The 21,573-nt window shown below is 42.1% G+C and overlaps 1 protein-coding gene across 3 annotated transcripts; it reads left to right on the plus strand.

Moving 5' to 3' along the window:
* Nucleotides 1-2,050: 2,050 nt before the first annotated feature.
* scaf11 (SR-related CTD-associated factor 11) lies at nt 2,051-17,648 on the plus strand. Of its 3 annotated transcripts, none has more exons than XM_085376286.1 (15): nt 2,051-2,225; nt 6,769-6,815; nt 6,940-7,085; nt 9,216-9,299; nt 9,659-9,738; nt 9,849-9,928; nt 10,016-10,053; nt 10,149-10,219; nt 11,939-12,064; nt 12,422-12,522; nt 12,879-15,197; nt 15,637-15,965; nt 16,106-16,279; nt 16,388-16,507; nt 16,831-17,648. In XM_085376286.1, exons 2-15 carry the CDS (start codon nt 6,797-6,799, stop codon nt 16,924-16,926), a joined length of 3,783 nt encoding a protein of 1,260 aa, XP_085232412.1. In that variant the 5' UTR covers nt 2,051-2,225; nt 6,769-6,796; the 3' UTR covers nt 16,927-17,648. The 3 variants fall into 3 exon arrangements, with proteins under 3 accessions (XP_085232412.1, XP_085232413.1, XP_085232414.1); XM_085376287.1 differs by having other exon boundaries at nt 9,222-9,299; XM_085376288.1 differs by lacking the exons at nt 16,388-16,507; nt 16,831-17,648 and having other exon boundaries at nt 15,756-15,965.
* The last annotated feature ends 3,925 nt before the right edge of the window (nt 17,649-21,573 follow it).

Raw genomic sequence — 21,573 nt, forward strand, 5'->3', positions numbered from 1 at the left:
TCCCACAGCTCCCAAAACATCTTTTGTGCATAATGTGACACTGCAGAAAGCTTTCAGGATTCATCAAAAGTCACACTGTGTTGGGGCATTCAGCAGTAATCTGACACTTTGTGTTGGTTTTTGATTCTGCTCAGTGCCCAGCTGAGGCGCTAACCTGATTGCCGTCCTTATGATATTTGTGTGGGCAACAAGAAAAATGTTTGTTTTAGATTACATAAATGTAGGTTTAGTTTAGCAACAGGCAATGCAACTGTGCCACTAATCTTGTGGTTTGGATCTTTGGTAGGTTTCAGTAGTTCCTCTAGCAATTCAGTTCAATTTTCTAAAAGTAATGCCAAGTCACAACAACAGCGATCTCAAGGTGTTTTATATTGTAAGGTAAAGACCCTAAAACAATACAGAGAAAACCTTTACAATCAGACAACATCCTGCGAGCAAGCACTTGGCAACAGTGGGAAAGAAACCTCCAAAAGAACTAGGCTCAGGGGGAAGAAGTTACTACTATAACTACTGCCACACACCCAAAAACAAAATAAATAGAACAATATCAAGACTTCTTTATGAAGTTTATGTGTACGTTTAGTAAAGAAGATCTGTAGTCGCACATCTGTCTGCTTACCAGGTGTTTGGTGGCTAATCTAAGCTTTACATCACTTCTAATTCCTCGCGTGGTCAAGCTCATTGTGACATCACTGGTCTAGTCCAATCGTCTTCAGGCCAGTCAGCCTGGTGTAATGGTGCAGAGGATATCTTCTTACTTACTTTCTTACTGACAATTGAGCACGGTATAGACACCACAGCCTATCTGAGTACTGTTGCTGACTATGACCGTAACTTTATGACAGTGTACCCATCTTCTGATGGCTTCTTCCAGCAGGATAACGCACCATATCACAAATCTCAAACTGATTTCTTGAACCTTTCCAGGTTCAAGACACCGTTCTGGTTTCAGAATCTTTCCAGCATCTAGCTGAATCTATACCATGAAAAATGAAGTCAGTACTTGAAAACAGTAAAGTCCATTGTGTGTAAATCTACCTCTCCTGCCCTTGAAAAGCCACACTAGTGGATACATTTATCTACTTTATACCTGTATGGGTAGAAATGGACTTTTAATACCCTTATTTATAATAGCCATGTGTGTGGGGATCGTGAAACGGAAATGCCAAACTGATTAAGCACACTAAAACTTTAAAATGGCAAATAGAACTTTTGTTGGTTTTTCTAGTCCAAAGACAAAATGACAGATGAGACTGTAATTTATTTTCAGAAGTTTCAGTGGGTGGGCAGATGTTTCCTCGGAGTGTGCAGCCACACCCCAGCTCATCCTTAAACACACCTCTGCTCCCTGCTATAAAGTTTCAGTCGGTTAGAAAGTGCTGGCAGTGTTTTGACTGTTGTGGTCTTTGTTCCAAACAAATAATCTCATTTCAGTCAAGGTTGCGTGATTATAAGCACAGAATTTGTGGTTGTTTAAAATATCTGGCTTGTTTTTACTACTAGCACATGCTCTGCCTCAGGTAACATTAAGCGAGTAAGCGATGGTTTGTGTAGATGTGTGTTTTTCTAAAGTAGGCGGGAAGAGAAATAGACTACTGTGTAAAAACAGACATCTGTACACTGCTATTATGTTGTTTTCATCAGACTGGACAGAGTCAGTATAGAATGTATCTTTGATAGGACCTGGGACTTTGGACTAACTCCACCACACACTAAACTTCAGCTCTCTGTTTACTGCATCATGACTTATCATGTGTGCTTGATTGTATGTAAGTTTCATATGTATTTATTCACGTTTTAAATTACAGTAAGAGTTTTATTATAATTGTGTACTGATTTATTTGGCTTAATCATTTGGAGTTATTGGATTAATGAGATAAATCGGCAATATAGGCGAAAGCCCCTATAACTTCGAAGAAAGCGTAAGTGAATGCTGAAAAAAGTCTGCTTTCTCATCCACTTGTTGCTGCTTCTCTTTCCATGTAAATAAATGCCAGATAGAAGGTATTCGCTTTGTAATATTCGGCGGTTCCCATAGGGGGCGCCAACGGCACCAACTCGCAGCCCGACTGCAAGACATGTGGCTGGGACTTTCGGAAAGCTACACTCGCTCTTTAGTCCTAAACAATTCCCAGATTGTGTGACTGGTCAGCATTCCCTAGCAGGAGTTTGCACGCTAAAAAGCCGTTTACTAGGCGCAAACCAGCCGCAGCTGCGCTCAAACGGTGAGTAACGACACCTGACGTTAGCTAAGCGGAGCTAGCTGCTAGGAGGCTAAAAGCAACGTAAGCAGGTGCTGTTGTTCAAAGCCGCTAGTTAGCTCTCAGCTAAACTTGCTAGCTAACTTGTGACCTTCAGTACAATCATCGTGGCTGATATTAAACGGTAGTTAGCCTTATTTACCGCCGTGCTAACAGTCTGCTAGCTCCAAATGTAGTTGTGTTTTTAGCTAGCAGTAGCTCGCTAGCTAACCAACAACAACCGTGTTGTGGCCGTCGTGTTGGCACTGGTTGAACAAGTTGGAGCTAATTTTGTGTCTCCAGCAGCCAGGCCGTACTGGCAAAAACACGCAACAAGCTTTTCAAATACCCCACATTTTACTGATGCAGTATGACTTTTAGACTAAGTTAGCATTTACATTTAAAAGACTGACTTTCAAGCTGCCTTCGGGCTTCGCAGTTAACCGGTGTTCCGAGTAGAAACACTTGAAATGGCCTGTGTTGACTTCGTTTGTTTGACTTGTTCAGTAATGCGGCTGTGTTCTTAGTCCGTTGCAGGAGCTTTAGCTAAACAAATTAGAAGTGTTCATATTTGGAGGATAGGAATTTCCAGACTGATTCGGGGTCAGTTATGGGAGACTCTCAGAAGTGTGGTGGCCTGGCGGAGTTGGGTTTGTTCACAGTGACTCAGGCTGTTAGTTACTCAAGTGTGCGTTCAGGCTACAAACATTCCTTCAACTGATAGACGCTAGAACATGGACTTGGTCAAAAATCTTGTCTGTACCTGTTTGTATTGGTTTTAGGCAACTGTTACCCAACCAAGCGTGCCGGAATAAATCAAATCTAAACCATTTCACTTTCACTTCTTGGTCTGAGTGCAACACAATCTATAGTGGTGATTGTAACTAACAGTAGTAGGTTTGTAATAGTAAAGTAGTGAAAAATTCCCTCATCAGTTCCAAAAATACATCTACCACGCCAAGATATCAGACCAAATGAGCACAACACAGACGAATATTATGGAGTAATTTAAAAAAAAGAGGGGGGGGGGGGATTCCTTGTTGCTTTAATTGTGTCTGTGGGGCCTTTAATGAACCTTTCACTCTCTCTCCCCTGTTGTGGCAAAAAAGTGATTTCCGGTATTTGCTCCCCCCCCCCCCAAAGAAAAAAGAAAGAAAGAAAGATTGCTTGTATTCAGACAGTTGTCACTGACTTGTTGTCCTATAATTTGTGAAACCTGTCAAACCCTATGTCATGAATGATACCAAGTCATTTCGAGCCACAAACAACATTCCTGTCACAAGGTAGAAGCTGCAGTTATTTTTTTTGAAAGTGGGTTTTATACATCCTTCATTCACCTAAACAGTCTTATTTACATTAAAAAAAATGTATTTTATAAGAGTGATCTGACCAAGAGGGCAGCAGAAATTGCAACAAATATAACATAATAGTTGTATAAACATATTTTAAGTGATATATTATCCCTCCATGAACCCTGATGACTACAGTCTTTTTTACTAATATAAGAAAAGACATTACACATAAAAACAGAAATCACTTTTTGGCACAAGGCCTTTCTCACTAGAACGGTAACAATGAAACTTACGAGAAATACAAATCTGTACCGTGTCACAACTGATAAAACACATTTAGCTTTTGACAGTCCCACCGATATGTTGTTATTGCATTTTTGGGTATCATATTGTTATTGACTGAGTTTTGATTGGTTAGTTCTTACAACACTTATTAGAATTTCTGATTTTACATTGTTAGATAGATTATTGCTTTAATACACATCTTATTTAAAAATAGATGTGAATTGCAAAAGTAGTTTTTTTCCACTTGACAGGTGTGACTAAGCTACAATCTTTTTGCAATAGATACTCAGTTCTTTAATGGTACTCCACCTTTTTTTTTTTTTTTTTTTTTTTTAAAGTTCTATTACAGCAGTAGAGGGGTGTATTATCTGTGATTAGGTCATATTGCACAGTGGCTATTTTTCTTCTGATAAATTATTTATTCAGGGATTTCAGCGAAAGTATCGTATTCTCTGCATCTGAGGCTTATCGCTTTGTTATTTCAAAAGAAATAAAGGAGATAAAATCTGGGGTAGATTGTGGCCCCAATAAAGTGCAAGATAACTTCATAATCTGTAGCCAAGTTGAGAGCAGCCGAGAAATGGGGTCACTACTGTTTATTGATGGTGTGACTTGCTGATAGAAGTGGCAGGAGGAGTTGGGAGTGTACAGATCTGTACGCTCTGCTCAGATTGCGTCAAATGCTGTAAAACTGATGAGGCAGTGCTTCACAGTGCAAATGAATAATGACCCAAAGCACACTGCAAAAGCAACCCAAGAGTTTGTCAAGACAAAGAAATGGGATATTCTTCAATTTCATTTAATCACCTTAACGCAACAGTTTACTGATGACAAAAATGAAGGCAGAGAGACCCACAAACACACAGCAGCTGAAGGTGGCTATAGTAAAAGCCTGACAGAATATCTGGGAAGTATTAGGACTATGTATAAAAATGGTTGTAATTCCTGAACAGTTAATCCAGTACTTCTGCTAAACCCCTTGAACTCAAGCTGAAAGTCAGCACTTCAGTCACGTCTTGATTGTATTGTTAAGACTTTAGCAACTTTACTTCTCCTACTTTACTGCTTCCAATCCAGTACTCTAACTGTACTCTTAAAAACTACTTGTGCTATTATTTGAGAGAATCAACTCTCTCAAACTCAAAGTTTTAATCAATAAGACAGTCAAACAAGTTTTGATCATCTCAGTAAAAAAAACAAACTCAAAAGTTCACAGAAAGTGTCACCATTCACTCAGTCTCTACAGTTATTAGTGGGATGCATTTAACTTCCACTCCTTATAAATACACCTTGGCTTTGGGATCTGCTCATACAAAGTACGGATCCCTCAGTGTTAGATCAACAAACTTTTTTCTTTACTGAGAGGAATAGACGGTGAATCATTCTTTAATCTGCAAGGCAACATCTGCCTCCGCAGGCATGTTTCATTCTGGACTGCTTTATGCTTTATACTTATGCTTAGCATTAAGATTCCTTATTCCCTTATGCTGTTTTTTTATGGTCATGCTTGATTCTCCTTTTTCTGCCGTCTGTTTTGATTAAATATTAAAGGTACAGCCCTTAAATGGTTCCAGTATTTTTTGTCAGATAGGAGTTTCTCTGGCCAGGCTGTGTTTATTCGTGTTTTAGTATTTATTGGTTGCTGATTTAGCGATTTAGCACACCTGCTCATGCACGAAGAGTTGAGCTGATACATGAGAAGCAATGATGATGTTAACTGAATTGAATCCAGCTAAGTCAAAGCTTTGTGTTAAGTGTTAAACCTGTGATAATATGATGAGAGAGTGAGAGGGAAAGAGCCATTGACTGAGTTTTTCAGTCTTGTTAACTCTCTTGAACACAGTGTTCATTCACAAATTTGCTGTGAAGACACAAAGAAATGTTTTTGTTGTGTGATAACATGCAAACTCTGCATGCAAACATTTGGAGGCACCGTTCTCAGACACGGATCGATGCAGAGCAGTGAAAGATGCCAACCTCAAATGAGCCAGTGAAAATCGTGGTTGTTGTTGGTTCTTGTCAGTCTCATTATAAAGTGCTTTTAGTCCTTGTTTTTTTTTTTTTTCCTTTTTTTCCCTTCCCTCCTCTGTAAAATAGGACAGTGTTAAAGCATTTTCTCTCTCTCTCTCTCTCTCTCTCTCTCTCTCTCTCTCTCTCTCTCTCTCTCTCTCTCTCTCTCTCTCTCTCTCTCTCTCTCTCTCAGTCCTATATACAGAACTTTGCAAAAATATGATGGCAGTGTAAATCACACAAGCTCAGGTTGAAACTTGTCATAAAGATTTCTACTTTAGTGTTGCTTATTCTGCAGAATATGTGTTTTGTGAAAGTGGCAGTTTGATGACTCGCTGTATTTCCACTAAGCTGATGTTGCATTGACAGATTTTGTTTTTGTGTAAGACTGAATAAATGTGGATTTAAAAGTGAATGTACCTCTTCCAGAAAGGACAGTATCCTTTAATTGTATTGTGCAAATTCATGTGCAGGATGTTGATCCAGCATAATGTAATCATCCTAAAACGTAAATATACCTGCATGTCTCTATTCTACAGCATGAACCAGGTTTGATGTGCACAGTTGATTCCCAGAGAAAACTGAGCTTGGACATCATTGCTTATTTCTAAAATAAGAAAGAGGTTTACCTCAATCTTGTCTTATATTGTTTAGAGCCAGGTGGGAGTTTTCCTCTGCAGTTCATTTGTATTTTTCACTATTTATTTGTCAAAATTCAAGGGACCTGCTAGTAGGAAGTGTCTGACAGGTTTGTTCAGAGGATTTGATAAAAATGCAAATCTTTAACAAAGACGCTTCATAGTAAACTGATAACTAAGGCTTTTTATCTACCATTAACCTTCTGAGGGGGGAAAAAAAGAGATTGTTTTGTTACATGCTACATTCAGTATCTTGCAGTATCTAACCAACTCTTCATTTCTGTCACCTTCCCTCTGTTGTAGTGGGGATCACGACAGCCAGGGGCCGGACATGATTGGAGCTGGAAGCGGTGAGAAATTCTAACCTTCGTTTAGCTGCATGTTGCATAAACATAGCAGACTCTATTTTTTTAAGACTGATTGGTGTAAGTAAATATTTTTCATACTTGTGTGTATCCTCTGCGGCGTATACAGGCGGCCAGGGCCCGCCTGATGGGGCAGACGGCGAGGAGGCGGAGAGGTGTCCTATCTGCCTGGGCGTCCTGGCTGGAGGCGAACTCGCCATGCCTGATAGCTGCTGCCATGTCTTCTGCCTCAGATGCCTCCTCACATGGGCAGAGGTGACACTCAGATAACGCTAATATAGTAGTGGCACTAAGTGGAAGTGATTTTTAGGTCATGTCATGTGTAGTGAACAATTATATATCTGGTCTGTCTGTGAATTAATCACTATATTCTGTCTTAGATCCAGAATGATATTTTAATGAGTATTAGTGCATTGACAACAAAGGTGACTTGGGATGTGAGAAAGCAACCAATGCCATCAAAGCCCGGTTTGATGTGCTAAAACTGGCTTTCTGTTTGTTAATGTTGGCTAACGTTACCTGCTAGCAAAGACACATATCAGTGTAACAGCTAGCAGGCTAACCGTAGTTTTAGAGCTGGGCGATAGAACGATAACGATATGTATCGCGATATAACTTTTACTCGATAGAGAAATTAAGCTATCGCGATAGACCTCGCCGCTCTTGTCCTCTTAAAATAAAAAAATTAAAATTAAAATTAAAAAAAAGGTCAGCCAATCCAAACTAAGTAGCGCAGAGCCGAACCAATCACAGCCGCAGCGTCACGTCGCGTGACTTGTTACGTACAGCACAAGTGCCAAGCCGCACGTGTGTTTGTTTGGGAAGCAGCCAGCGGGTAATGGAGCCAGCGCCTAATGGAGGAAATGAGTGTGCCGACTAGAAAAATCAACCGAGCGTGACCGAAGAGAAAACAGATGATGGTTCCAATGCCGGAGAGATTGTCGAACGGAAGAGCCATAGAAGTTCCGTAGTGTGAAGGTATTTCGGCTATTTCAAGTCTGACAAAAAACAGAGTAGCGTGCACTGTAAATTGTGCCGAAAGCAAGTCTGGAAATACAATAAACTGGTGCATGCGTCACACTGTGCGCCACGTTATTGTTTCGGTGAAATGAATTTCTACAATACTGTTACTGTTAATTCTACTCTCTGCAGTGTTTAAATGCTTACATATACACACAGTTACTGTCCCTCCACACATACGACTCGGTTCTGCTTCTATGCCGCAGCTTTGTTTACTTTTTCCCACCGAGGCTTCTAGACTTCTGATTGGCCAACATTTCTGCACAGTTAGGAATCTAGCGCCACCTGCTGCTTTGGCATGTTCATAGCAGCGTTTTCCTTCATTTCTGCCTTTATGTGTGGACAGGATTATTTTTTTAAAACGAAAACGGAAAATCTCCGTTTTCAAAAATACCCGTGTACGTGTGGACGTAGCCTCAGTCTCTGACTGGAAGCGCTAATTCGTCATTCGGCTTTTGTCAGACTAAAGTAACTGTTAAAACTGTTTGAAAAGCTAAGCTATACAACAAGGAGAGATTGAGAATTTCCTTTTAGTTCTCAGTTTATTTGATATTGACAAAAGTTAGTCAGTTTTGTCTGTTCTTCTGTAAAACAAACTAAGATTTATTTTTAGAATTAATATTTTGTTTCTAAGTGGAATTGACAATTTAGTCTGTTTCGTTTGTTCTATTTTGAAACTTAAACGCTTTAGCGGCTGTCTTTTGTGTAGTTTGCAATATTTGCCTTTATTTATCTGAAAAAGTCTCATGTTCCTTAAGTACATCTACCCTGTTGAACTTATTATGGGAAATAAATATTTAAATAAAAACAAGCTGCTGATTATTTCACATTTTACTTGTGAGCAACGGCACATTTAAATCTTACAAATATAGTTAAGAAAGTTATAGAAAAAAACATATCGTGATATGAAAAAATCTCATATCGCCCAGCTCTACGTAGTTTACTTCCTCACTAAAGTTGTTGCAGACAAGATGTTACCTGTAGCTCCTTATAACAAGTTTTTGTTGTGCTGGGTGTTGGTTGACATTAGTGATTAGTGGATTTTTGAGCTACATTTAGCTAGTGTTGCTCACCTTTGACACTGGGCCCCGGTCCACATGCTGTTGGAGGAAACCAGGGAAGTTGGGGAAGGTCGGATCATTTTAGTTATGTTTATTCTCTTTAAACTTGGCAGTAAAAAGCCTTGAGTACAGAGGGAAAAGTTCAAAGGTGTTAGCAATGATATTCTTGTGCCAGTACTCATGCCAAAAATAGCATCTAGTGATTTCCCTCATGTCAGACTGGAAAAGCCCGTAAGCCTTTAAGCATTCATGCCTTTCATTCGTATTAGTGTACTAATGATGTTTTGTTTGCTTTAATTTGAAGCTGCAGATGGCTCCTTCCTGCCCCGTGGATAGAAGACCTTTCAGTCATGTTTACAGATGGGACAGGATTCTCGGCTGTGTGCAGGTCAATGTGCTGTTTTCTCTGTTTACTGCTGTTGTTTTAAGCTTTGTTGAAATTTCCTGTGCTGTAAAGCTGAGACACCCGCTGCCTGCTGTTAACGAGAAATACGGAGCGTTATTTTCCCATGATGTCAGTTTATTTGAAGTGTATTTAAGAAGAATTTTAACAGCTGAAAAAAAATTTGGTTGAAGTGGTTTTGAGTTAGCCTGGGATTGACCTAGAAGGTAAAGCCAGCAGTCAAAATTTGTTTTGTTTCCAAGTCACATGTAGGCCAGCTGTCAAGCCACCACACTGCCTCACATGACTTTTGTCTTTATATGTACTTAAAAAATAAATAAATAAATATGCTTCTATCCTCAAAGGTCCCTGTGAGGAAGCGACTGTCTCAAAGCGATGCTGAGAACTGCTGCTGTAGAAACCCTGAACAAAAAGTCTGTCTCAAGTGAGTGTTAGACTGTTTCTTTCTTAACATTACTGGGTCGCCTCTTAGGCCGGCCCTTGACATTTGACTGTGAGTGCAACCAAGAACTGATAAAATGGTTATCTTTTCAGAAGCAAGCCCACAAGAAGGTTGAGACGGCAAAAGGTGGAGAGGACGGCAGGCGCTAAAACAAAAGGACTTGTGAGGAAATGTATGTTAGAGCGCTTCTGCCCCAGAAATGTGGCTAGCCTTTTCTCGCATTGTGTCAGCAATCTCACGTCTTTAAATGTGTTTATAGGTAACGATGAGGATCCCTCCTCACTGAGCAGAAAAAAGGTAACTGCTTTGTTTTTTTTGTTTTTTATCTGTCCCACACACGTTTCACTGTTAGGTTTGATGTCACTGTTGATTCTTTGCATTTCTTTCTTCAGGTGAGAGGAACAGACTGCTGTACGTGGTCACCTCCTCCCTGTGTTTCATTAGTTACGTCAGCACAGGACGTGTAAGTGACACTGATTTAATGAAATAATATGTTAGTAGTTTTTTTTGTAGTTTGTACTCTTTGTCAGGATTTTTTTTTAAAGTGCTTACAGCGATCATGTTTAAAGTGCGCTCAGTCGATCAGTTGGAGAAGTCAAAAAATTGGGTTGAATTCTAAACATAGTAGGTGGATCTTTAAAAAGTTTTATGGTATTAAACACATTAACATTAAAATTTATTAGTGGAGTCACTGCACAAAACTCCAGCACACAGTGCCTCTTTGACATATTGCATGCATTAACGTCTTGCTGTTTTAGAAACAGGCCAGACTATGGTAAATGGTAAATGGCCTGCATTTGTATAGCGCTTTTCTAGTCCCTAAGGACCCCAAAGCGCTTCACACTACATTCAGTCATTCACCCATTCACACACACATTCACACACTGGCGATGGCAAGCTACATTGTAGCCACAGCTGCCCTGAGGCGCACTGACAGAGGCGAGGCTGCCGGACACTGGCGCCACCGGGCCCTCTGACCACCACCAGTAGGCAAACACGGGGTTAGGAAACATCTTGGGCAAGACTATGTTTCACATCCTGTGTCAGTAAGGCTTTATTGATAGGACAGCTCTGAATCATGGTTAACTTCATTCACGTGCAGTGATGAATTATTGTGCTAACTGTGCACTATTAACATGTCACCTAAACAACCAAAGGTTGACTTTTTATGTGTAAGCAGGATTAACTGTAAGAGTAGACTGATACATTGTAGCTTAACAGTTTTAGCTCATGTCTTTAAAAATAGAAAAAATAAAAAACTTACAAAATTCTCGATGCTGGCAGAGGGTCTCCTGAGGCTGCAGTGTATAGACAGAAACTCTGAAAACGATAAAGAAAACATCCTTACCAACTCCGTCAGTGGAACTGTTTTATTCCCGTGGTTTTCAACCCACTGGGGATAGAGCAACTGAAGATGGAAACATCAGGGAAACTAAGATGAATAAACATTGATTTTGTAATGTGCTGACCTTCAGTTCACTCAAATTTGACTTCAGGCAGACATGCCAGAAAAAGTTGGTGTTTGGATATGGAAAGGTGCAAGTTTAATGACACTCCTGAAGAAAACCACAACTCGTGGTGGTTAAAACTGGTGCCTGAAAGCGTTTCTGAAACTCCCCACACTGTGTGTGGAAGATGTTTCGGTTCGGATATCGTTTGGAGTGGCAGTGATTTTTTTTTTTCTTTTCTTTTCACACTGATAAACAAGTTGGAAAAATGTTGTAAATTTAACCACATACTTTAGCTTCTTGCTTTTATTTTTGAACTATCATCAGTGTATTACATGAAAATTAGACAGATGTTTTTACATTTGTGTTTCCATGGTGATCTTGGTCATCACTGCATCATAAAGTGGTATTGAGGAGCACTTAAAAAGTAACTTGTAAAATTAGCTGTAAGTATAGACCTTTTTATAGATATAAAGTCTGCTTCTTCTAAGAATAGGTAACATCAAATAATTGACAGATTACAGTTTAGACCTATTTTAACTGTAGAAACCAAAAAATATCTCATGTTCAGAAGCTGGACGGCAGGGCAGATGGGTAAATCTACTTCTGAACATGAGATATTTTGGGTACCTGGGAACCATTTATTTTGGACTATAACTTTACATTTGAAATTCAAATTAGTGCTGTGTAGAAAGCACTTTTGTAACTCTTACCCTGCTTTCACTGTCCTTCAGTGCAGATCCTGAGTGGCTGGCAGAAGATATACCATATGACACTGGACTCAAGCAGTGCAAGCCCCAGGTGCAGCACTGTCCCTGGCTCTCTCCTGCTGCTCCCATCCCTGCTAATGGCACCTCAAGGTAATAAAATTCCCACTGCTGTGACCGTTTTCACAAACTGACAACATCTTTCATTAGATCCTATCCACAGCCTCAGTTTGACACTCGTGGTTTAGTCTGTCAGTCAGGACTATAGAACAGCGCACACAAGGAATTGTTCTGAGTATAAAACACAGGAGCTTTAAAACTGCACACTGAAATGTTTCACTTGGTAAATTCTTGAAAAGTTTGTTTTGGTAACATTGATTGGGGTCCATTCAAACAGGACATTAGAATGAGTTCTTCTTTGGGTTTTTGGGACTTTAAAATTGTGGAAAAGTAGGAATGAAGAACGCACTGAGATAAAATCTGACCTCTAGCTGTTTGTTGGTTTTACAGGCAGAGTTTCCATGGAACCAGTTGGAATCACAACACGTTTCCATTTGGATTTGGCTCATTTCCATTTACCTCCAGCTCACCGTTCACCCCGAGCAACTTTGGTGAGACACATTCGACACAGTTGACTTTTTTCTATGATCACAAAGCAAGAAAGCACGAGACGAGGCTAATCGAAACGTATTGGCTGAAGCATATGCTTATTACGCCAACCAGACAATCCTCATAGGGGATTGTCTGGTTGTTGAGGTTTTCTGTTTCATGTTGTATGGTCTCTAGGTGACTGTAGTGACTGTATGGATGGATGAAATGTAGAAGAACCATTAAAGTCTTGAACTAGATATCAATAAGAAGTAAAATCAAATGACTGTATTCAAACGGCAGCTGCTGTTCATAGGAAACACTGGACCAAAATAATAGTGAATCACAGGCTTCTATAACCAGTCTCTCTGCCGTGTAGTGTTTCAGGGTGTTGTCTGCGCCATCACGTGTCCCAAAGGAGGAGAGAAGAGAGGTGGCCGAGCTTCAACCTCCAAAGCCCCCACCAAAGAGACAGAGTCTCTACCGTCGAGACGATCAGGACGCAACAGCAGCAAAACTCAAGAAGAGACTCCTGCATCTGACCCTTCAACACCTCCACAGTCCAGTTTGTCAGACTCCGACTCATCTGCTAGCCAGTCCACAAGGCCTGGCAAGGCTTCTCAGGTGCCGGCCAAGAGGAAAGGGAAACGAGTGACAAACCGAAAGGCTAGCGGCAAACGGAAAGCCACAACGAGAAAAAAAAGCTCTCCGGAAGTTGTTAACAGTCCAGCAGCTAGCGAGGAGGAAGCACAGGAGGACGCAGTGGAAGAGGCATGTGAGGAAGTGCAGGAGGAAGCACAGGTAGAGGCACAGGAAGCATCACAGGAGGAGGAAAATGACGTGAGTCAAAACAGGGAGGAGGTGGAGGAAGAAGAAGAGGAAGATAAAACTGAACAGGAGCAGGATGGAAGTCACTCAGAACAGCAGCAGTCTGACGCTGAAGATGGTCTCAATGAGGAACAGGATGGTTTCAATTCCTCTGATGAGCAGCGAGCCGGAGGAGCTATGAATGATGTGGGACAGGAGAGTGAGGAAGCTCAGGAACAAAGTGATGAGCACGAGCAAGAAGAGAAAGCCGACGAAGGTGAGAGTGACGTCTCATGTCCCTCAGGATCAGCTGTTAGCAGCCCTGGTTTGTGCTCTGAAGGAGTCGAGAGCAAAAAAGAGAAGGAAGAGCAGGCCAGTCCAGTTTCCTCTGGAGAAAAGCATCCAGAGGAAAGGACTTCGCCATCCCCATCCCACTCCTCCACACAGAATGCTCTGGAAGATGTAGTGTCTCCACAGTGTGACGAGCAGGTGGAGCAGGATGATGAAATGGACATTTGTGCAGAGTCAGAAGATGCCAACAATGAAGAATCTTCAAAGAAAGTGAAGGCTGAATCATGTGGGAGTTTAGCACAACCTGGTTCTCCCTCTGCTCGAGAGGAAAATGTAGCTGACCAAGAAGCGAAAGTTTCAGAGGTCATTGAGGCAGAAATGCTGGCATCAATAGAGCATTCGGGAGTCGACAACTCTGTGGAAGAATCCAAGGATGACACAAGTGTTGTCCCCATGGACTGCAGTTCACCCACGAGCGAGCATGGGAACAGCCCCGTTTTGGAACCTCCGAGTGAGACTGCTTCCCCTGCTCCTGTAGAACCACCTCCTACAACTTCTGAAAGCCACGTCACCAAAGATGAAGGCGCCAAGGACAAAAGGGAGAGAGACAGGAGCCAAGAGAGGAAGAATGGCAAGCAGCGGAGATCTCGCTTCCACTCTCCAACTTCCACGTGGTCACCTAAGAGGGACTCAAAGAGAGAAACATGCAGGCGTTCACGTTCACGGTCTAGAGAACGTGACAGCAGCCCTTCCCCGAGGCGCTCTTCACGGGCTCGCAGCAGAGAAAGAGACAGGGACCGGGATGGAGACAGAGACTATTCTAGGAGAGATCGTAGTCGGGACAGAAGGAGGCGACGGTCCCGCTCAAGATCCCGGTCAAGGTCCCGGTCTAGATCTCGATCTAGAACAAGATCACACAGACGAGGGCCCAGCCCTGAATGGTCGACATCTAGAGAGCAGTCTCCTCAGAGGAAGGAGCGTAGAAGCTGGAGATCTGGAGCCGGTGGTGGGTCTGGCAGTGAAGGACGGAGGTATCACGGCAGCGCTGGCCACTTTGAAAATGGTGTCCCTGCAGAAAGTTCTCCTGATCGCCAGAGCTCAGACAATCCCGATTGGGTTACAGAAAAGATTCGAGGAGATGCTGATGGAAGGAACCGGGACTTCGGGTACAGCAGCAGCTCACGCTGGGAAGACCATCGTGGAAGTGGTGGGAACAGAGGAGAACAACGAAGTCGAGGGGGCCCTGGAGGGTTTGAACGTGGCCGGGGCGGAGGACGTGGTGGTGGCAACCGCAACTTTTACAACCAACAGGAAGAAATGTCTGACGGCCGCTGGCAGTCGAGGAACAACTTCTCAGGTACAGGCAACAATTCAGGGAACGACGCATACAGCCGATTCAATGAAAACCGAGGTGGCGGGCGCAGGAAAGAGCCTGAGCCAGGCGAGCCTATGGTTGACCGCTCAGGCTGGTCCTCTGCATCCAGCTGGGCTGTCAGGAGGACACTGCCTGCAGATGTTCAAGACTATTACTCAAAAAGGGAGAGAGGCCCAGGCACGTGGAGCCGGCAGGAGGAAGAGCAGCAGCCACCAGCTGCAGCAGGTGAGACCTCTTTATTTTGTCGATACACCTCCAAAAAATCAGGCATCACTGTGTTGTCTGCACTGCAGAGTTGAAAAGTAAAAAAGCATGTTATACATTATGGTGGCATGTGTTGAATATTCTCTTTGAGCCAACGAGAAGAAGATAATTTTAGTTCATGTGTGAGGAGAGAACAACTAGAAATTACCCCCAGGTATCTGCACTCCATTCGATTTAGAGGAAACTGTGATTTCTTTGAAGTTAATTTATTCCTTTGAAAGTCTCACAACATCTATTTTTGATATAAGGCGGCTCTTTTCATTCTGCCTTCTGCGAATCCTGTCCTGCACTTTTTTTATATAAACCTACGTGAATAAGCACAGACAGAGTTTTATTTAGCCTCTCACATTCACTGTCCCCTCACATTTTTTCATTATTATTTGTGGTCCTTGTTCTCCAGATCCTCCAAAAAGCGATCCTCCTCTCCAGGCAGTCCCCGGTAATGCTCCGGTGCCTCTGATGAACGTGATTCCACCTCATCCTCCGCAGCTTAATGTTATTCATCACTACCCCATGCAGGCCCCACGAGGAGCCCTGCCGGTCAGCTTGCAGCCTGCAGCACCCTATGCCATGCCTCCTCAGGTCCCCATGCATCTCCACCCTGCTGTGCCGCTGCTGCAGGTGCCCGCTGTGGGTGCTCAGGGCCTCCCACCTCCTCCACCACCACCTCCACCAATGCAGCAAGGCAGCCAGACAGCAGCGGTTCAGCCAGACGGCCACGCTGCACAGGTATGGTAGTCTTGGCAGGATTAGTTTCCAATTCCTGAATGTCTAATGTTTTTATTTATTTATTTTATAAATGGGCACAATAACTGTCTCCAAGCAGTTCTTCCCATAATTCTCTCTGTGATTTTTCCATTTTGCATTAGATGGCCAATACCAAGGTGAGTTTTGTGAAACCAGCATTGCTTCCAACCCCAACCAAAGCTGGGGTTGTAGCAGTGACACAAGGCCAGCCGGCACCAAGCCAGGCGCTGCCATCCTCTACAACTCAGCCCGGCCAGCATAACAAGGCCCAGGCTGACAGCTCCAAAAAAGAAAAGGTAACTGATCTGTCACTCCATCAAAGGTCATTCAGTAAAGTTTTTTTCTTCTCTGCCCTTTTCTGTTTGTTGTCTTTTGGATAATCCAAGTTCCTCTTACTGTTGCAGAAACAACAGATCCAAGAGAAAGCTATAAATGAAGTGAAGACAGCCATCAAACCATTTTACCAAAAGAAGGAGATTACAAAGGAGGAGTACAAGGAGATTGTGCGCAAGGCAGTAGAGAAGGTAAACCCTCAGATTTCTTTTACTGTCATCTGCATTTTTAATGCAATCAGAGCCCAATACACGGCCTTTAAATTATATTGAATACAGACACCTAGCTGTGTGGTAGCCAGGTGTAATGTTCACACAAACTCTGAGAGCAGCTAGCTTATTATTGTTCTCATTATTGAGTGTATTTGCCAACAGTTGCTGCTAACATTAGATATTTTTGGTTTTGTGAAGGCCAAATAAAAGCCCGCTGCTTTTTAAAACAACCACATACAGACTGTTACATTTAGGGATCGGTATTTCCTGACTTTATGTGTTTGGCTTTTCTTCCACTTCAGGTGTGTCACAGCAAGAGTGGGGAGGTGAACTCTGGTAAGGTGGCCAACCTGGTGAAGGCCTACGTGGACAAATACAAGCATGCCCGCAAGAAATGAAACGTCGCCCTGCTGCTGAGGTGGCAAAAACCCTCAAAGACCCATTGAGCTGCTCAAGTGCAATTTCTTCTCCTTGGAATTTGGCCTCCGAGCTGAAAGATGATGGAGAGCCAGCTTTTTTTTCCCCTTTTCTTTTCTTTTTTTGATATCTCTACCTTTTATTGAATGATGAAGATTTTTTTCTATAGATTTTCATATTTTGTCAGAAAAGAACAACCCAATCAGAAATTGTAATGCAAGAGCCCTTTATTTTGCATAGATCATGTGACTTGGGAACTACTGTAAAGAGCGCAGGCTAGTGTGGGGAGAGGGGGTGGGTGGGGTGGATGATGTTAAAGATGCACCACTCAGTGAAAGACATTTCCAGGGTGCCAGCTGGTACAACGAATTTCTCTGTTAGGGCATCCTGATCGCTTCTGAACTGAATATTGTCAGTGTCCTTTTTTAAATGTTAAATAATATTTCAGATGAGATCCTAGTTTATTGCCTTTATCAATCTGTGTGGCCCAGTGATGGGCTGGAATCTAATGAACGTGATTGTAATCAGGGCCCTGATTGGACCCAAACTGGGTTAACCAATCAGCAGTGAGTGTATAATGTGAGCTGTAGCTCCTGGGTGGGAGGGGGTAGTTTAGAAACTCCACCCCCTTGCTTGAATGTGTAATAAGTGTCTGAGTATACATGAACTGTGGAAGCTATCCAGAGAGTAGTTGAATAAATTAGCTGCCTCCTAACGTGCTTCTGTGTGTGTTGTGACAGGAGTTGCATGAAAGACTTCCTGTTAGAGCGCCGGGTCACTGTAAGATTTAATTGCAGGCTACACGGTGTGACATGAATCTAATAAACAATATCAAGGTAGATATATGTAGAGTGACCAACAGCGTTGGTGCGTTCATGGTCGTTGGAGAACAGCGTGACATGAAGAGAAATGCTCTTTTTCTTAGGTTTCTTTTATGGTACTGTGCAAAAGTCTAGAGCCAACAATGTATTGAAACGTGTAGACATACATGGATACATACTGGGTCTAAACAAAAAAGTTGACTGAGTCTGACTGTTCCAGTGTCTTTTTCTGTCTTTGCTTTTACTGTATTAGCAGTGTGTTTGGGATCATCATCATGATGGAACAGGAACATCACCAACACCACTGGCTGACAAGCACCCCAAAACCAAAGCCTCCCCCGTGTTTTACACGTGGTTGTAGACACTCACTGTTTTATCCTGTCTGCGCTTAGTGACAATAACTTAAAGCAGGAATGTGGAATTAACATCTCAATAAGACCTGATTTTCAGTCCAGCTCTTGAGTAATTTGGCATACCCTCAGTCTTTTCTCCGTTTCCCTTCCCTGTTTCTAATGAGGTGTAAGTGAACAGTAGACGGATGGATTTTTCTTTTAAAGACATGACTTTCAGAATACTGTTCCTCTGCTGTAGATCAGTTTTTAGGCTTTCCTTAAGTCTTCTTTGGCTGCTTTTGTTTGTCAAATTTCCTCAAATTTGTAGAAGGACACACTAAACGTCTGTGTGTCCTTATATCGACTGGGATTTGCCAATTTTTTCAGCTACTAGCGATACTATTTTTCCTGGGGTTTTTTTGTTTGTTTTGTTTTGGGGGTTTTTTGGGCTGTCAAATGGTTTCATCTTTTCAGCTTTATAGATACACTAAAGAAATTTGGGGAAAATGTCTTTTTGCAACAGGCTGCAAGTATCTAAGTGCTTAAAGAAGTTAAAATGGGTTCTTTGCCAAGTTGTCTGTTACTCTGTAGACACAACACTAGTTCGTCCCTTGAGTTATGCTTGAATAATTCACAAGTCAGTGTTAAAGCATTCCTCTGAAAATGGTCAGGCACAAGGACTGGACTGACCTCTGCAGTGCTGTTGCTAATGACTGCTTTTAACAAAATTACAATGCAGTCTGGCTCTTTGGAAACAGGATTCTTGCAAAGTACTGTAAAACAGTCACACATTAGATTAGATAAAACTTTATTAATCCCTCGGGTGGGTTCCTCCGGGAAATTTGGTTTCCAATAGCACAGCACCGACAGAAGTTACAGAATGTGAGCAGAAATGTACCATATATACACACACAATACAGAGACATATATAAATACAGAGTATACAAAAGGGATAAATAGGAATAAGAATACAAGGGAATTGCACATTTCACAGTATTGTGAGTCTATTGCACCGTTGGATATTAACAAAAAGTATTGCACAGTGAAAAGGCACTACAGCTTAGTTCCCTCCTCCTTTGTCCTCCTGTTTCCCCTCCCTCTCCCCTCCAGAGAGGAGTTAAACCGTTTGATAGCGTGTGGAACAAAGGAGTTTTTAAGTCTGTTGGTTCTTGTCTTGGGGAGAAGCAACCTGTCACTGAACAGACTCCTCTGGTTGTTTATGGCCGTGTGCAGAGGATGCCCAGCATTGTCCATAATGTCCAGCAGTTTCTTTTGTCCTTTTCTCTGCCACTATCACCAGAGTGTCCAGCTCCATGCTGACCACAGAGCCAGCCTGGATGAGTCCTCCTTTGCTGTGCTGCTCACCCAGCACACCACAGCATAGAACAGTACTCCAGCAACCACAGACTGGTAAAACATCCTCAGGAGCTTCCTGCAGATGTTGAAGGACCTCCGCCTCCTGAGGAAGTACAGTCTGCTTTGGCCTTTTTTATACAAGTGCTCTGTGTTGCATGACCAGTCCATCTTGTTGTCCACCCACAGCCCGAGGTACTTGTATGCGTTGACCACCTCCTCTCTCTCTGTCTGAACTGGCAGTGGACCTGATCTGGACCTCCCGAAGTCCACAACCAGTTCCTTGGTCTTTGAAGTGTAGAGTTGGAGGTGGTTTATGTGACGAACTCCACATTACCGTCGTGTTAAACCCACTATTCTTTCACATTAGTGTTCATGTTTTAGATTAAACATCCCAGTTTGCACGATTATGACACATTTTTGTTTCCCATCCAGACATAAACATGTTGAAGATGCACCTCTTTCACTTAGACATGCAAACAAATTGAGTCTTAACTCTGCTATCATCCAATTCATGTGTTAGGCACAGACTCATATTAAAGTCGACTCGTCCCCAAAAAGAACAAGAAGAAAGCATGTGGAGGACAAGGACCAGCCTGAGATAAGAGTCCTGCTGATGATAGGGCATCTGTTCATTGAAAGATGTTTGTTTTTTTCAGGCCGACATCATTTGTGTACCTAAAATTGTTACGAATTCACAAATTCAGGTAAGAAAATAATCATGAAATCTGCATTTGTGGGTGAGCTTCCGTGAACTCTGAGCCCATGTTTGAAGGAGGGAGGAGTATCTACAACTATGAGCTACAACTCTGGTCTCCCCCCCCCAATTTGTGCTTAAAAAATGGCAGTCAAACCCTGCAAATATCAGAAACGTAACCTCTGGACTTTCAGTTACGATGGCAGATTGACCAGCTGTTAAAGGTATTCTTGCATCAGAATGAAGTTTCATTTTGACCTGCCCCTTAAAACTATTCAGGGTACACACCACACAAATCCTGAAATGAAGTCTCAACACACTTGCATAGCTTCAGTAAAACAAGTTGCAGTGAAAAACTCATCTTCCTTGGCCTAAACACACACACACACACACACACACACACACACACACACACACACACACACACACACACAGAGCGCTTAAGCCAACTGAATTGGTGCCATGGATGAACCTCGGTGTCTGATCCTTGGAGCACAATGTCAACCTCCGTCAGCTTGGGGGCAGCATTGTCAAGCTGGTGTTTCAGCTCTGCAGAAATCTTTCTCTGGAGAAATAAACTAAAACTCAAAATTATCTGAGCCCACTGCTTCATTTTTAAAAGACAGTGGAGTTGAAGTTGTCTCCATGTGAACAAACACTCACTTTGTTAAATACTAAAGAATCTGAAAGACGTGTGTGTTTTAACTTTTCTTTTATTTGAATTAAACACTGCCTCCTACAGGCATTGATTGGCTTACATTTCTAAAACAAAGCCCTCAAAGGTACTTTTTGCAAATTGCAACTAAAACTTCATCCACCAGTGGGCAGTGTTTTTAATTTTTAAAAGGGCTGTTGCTGGTTTTTTTTTTTTTTTTGACAGCTTGTTTTTTTAACTGCACCTTTCCCCTCATGAAGCTTTTCCTTTTCTCACACTGTTGTAAATAAAATTTTATTTTCATTGATAATAAATTTTACATTAACCTGCTGCACCATCTTATGGTACAGAATGGTATTACAGCAAAATATGGCCTGGGTCTATCTAAGCTGAACTTGGTCTCTCTCTTTAGCACGGTGCATAGGTGTTTTGGAGATTAAAAAAAACCAACTAAACATAGTAGTTCTTCCACATTCTGTTGTTGGCTTTAGCTTGGAGGTTTTTTTTTCTTTGCTGCTGAGGTCAAGAGTTGGTTGACGTACTCTCAAGCGGAGATGTGCAGAAACAACATTTTCTGCACATCTCCGGTCTTCCATAAATAGATGACAACATTTCGGTGACGTGTGAATGTTGGAAGCACAGTGTGCCATCTACGACGGGCTCTCCACTCGGTGGGAAGGAATCCGCGTCGAGCTCTCTTGTTCGTTATTGTTTGGTTGAAGGTGTTCAAGAGTGCAACCTGTTTTTAGTTGTTTCTTAGGTTGGTTTTT

The sequence above is a fragment of the Diplotaxodon limnothrissa genome, linkage group LG17 (assembly GCF_057381915.1).
Source record: "Diplotaxodon limnothrissa isolate DT_005_m linkage group LG17, D_limnothrissa_male_GT1.1, whole genome shotgun sequence".
In the NCBI taxonomy this organism is placed as follows: Eukaryota; Metazoa; Chordata; class Actinopteri; order Cichliformes; family Cichlidae; genus Diplotaxodon; species Diplotaxodon limnothrissa.

Coding starts and splice junctions, on each gene's coding strand:
- scaf11 (XM_085376286.1), top strand. Junction 12,523..12,878: donor GTTCACCCCGAGCAACTTTG/GTGAGACACATT, acceptor TCTGCCGTGTAG/TGTTTCAGGGTGTTGTCTGC. Junction 16,508..16,830: donor TGCGCAAGGCAGTAGAGAAG/GTAAACCCTCAG, acceptor CTTCCACTTCAG/GTGTGTCACAGCAAGAGTGG.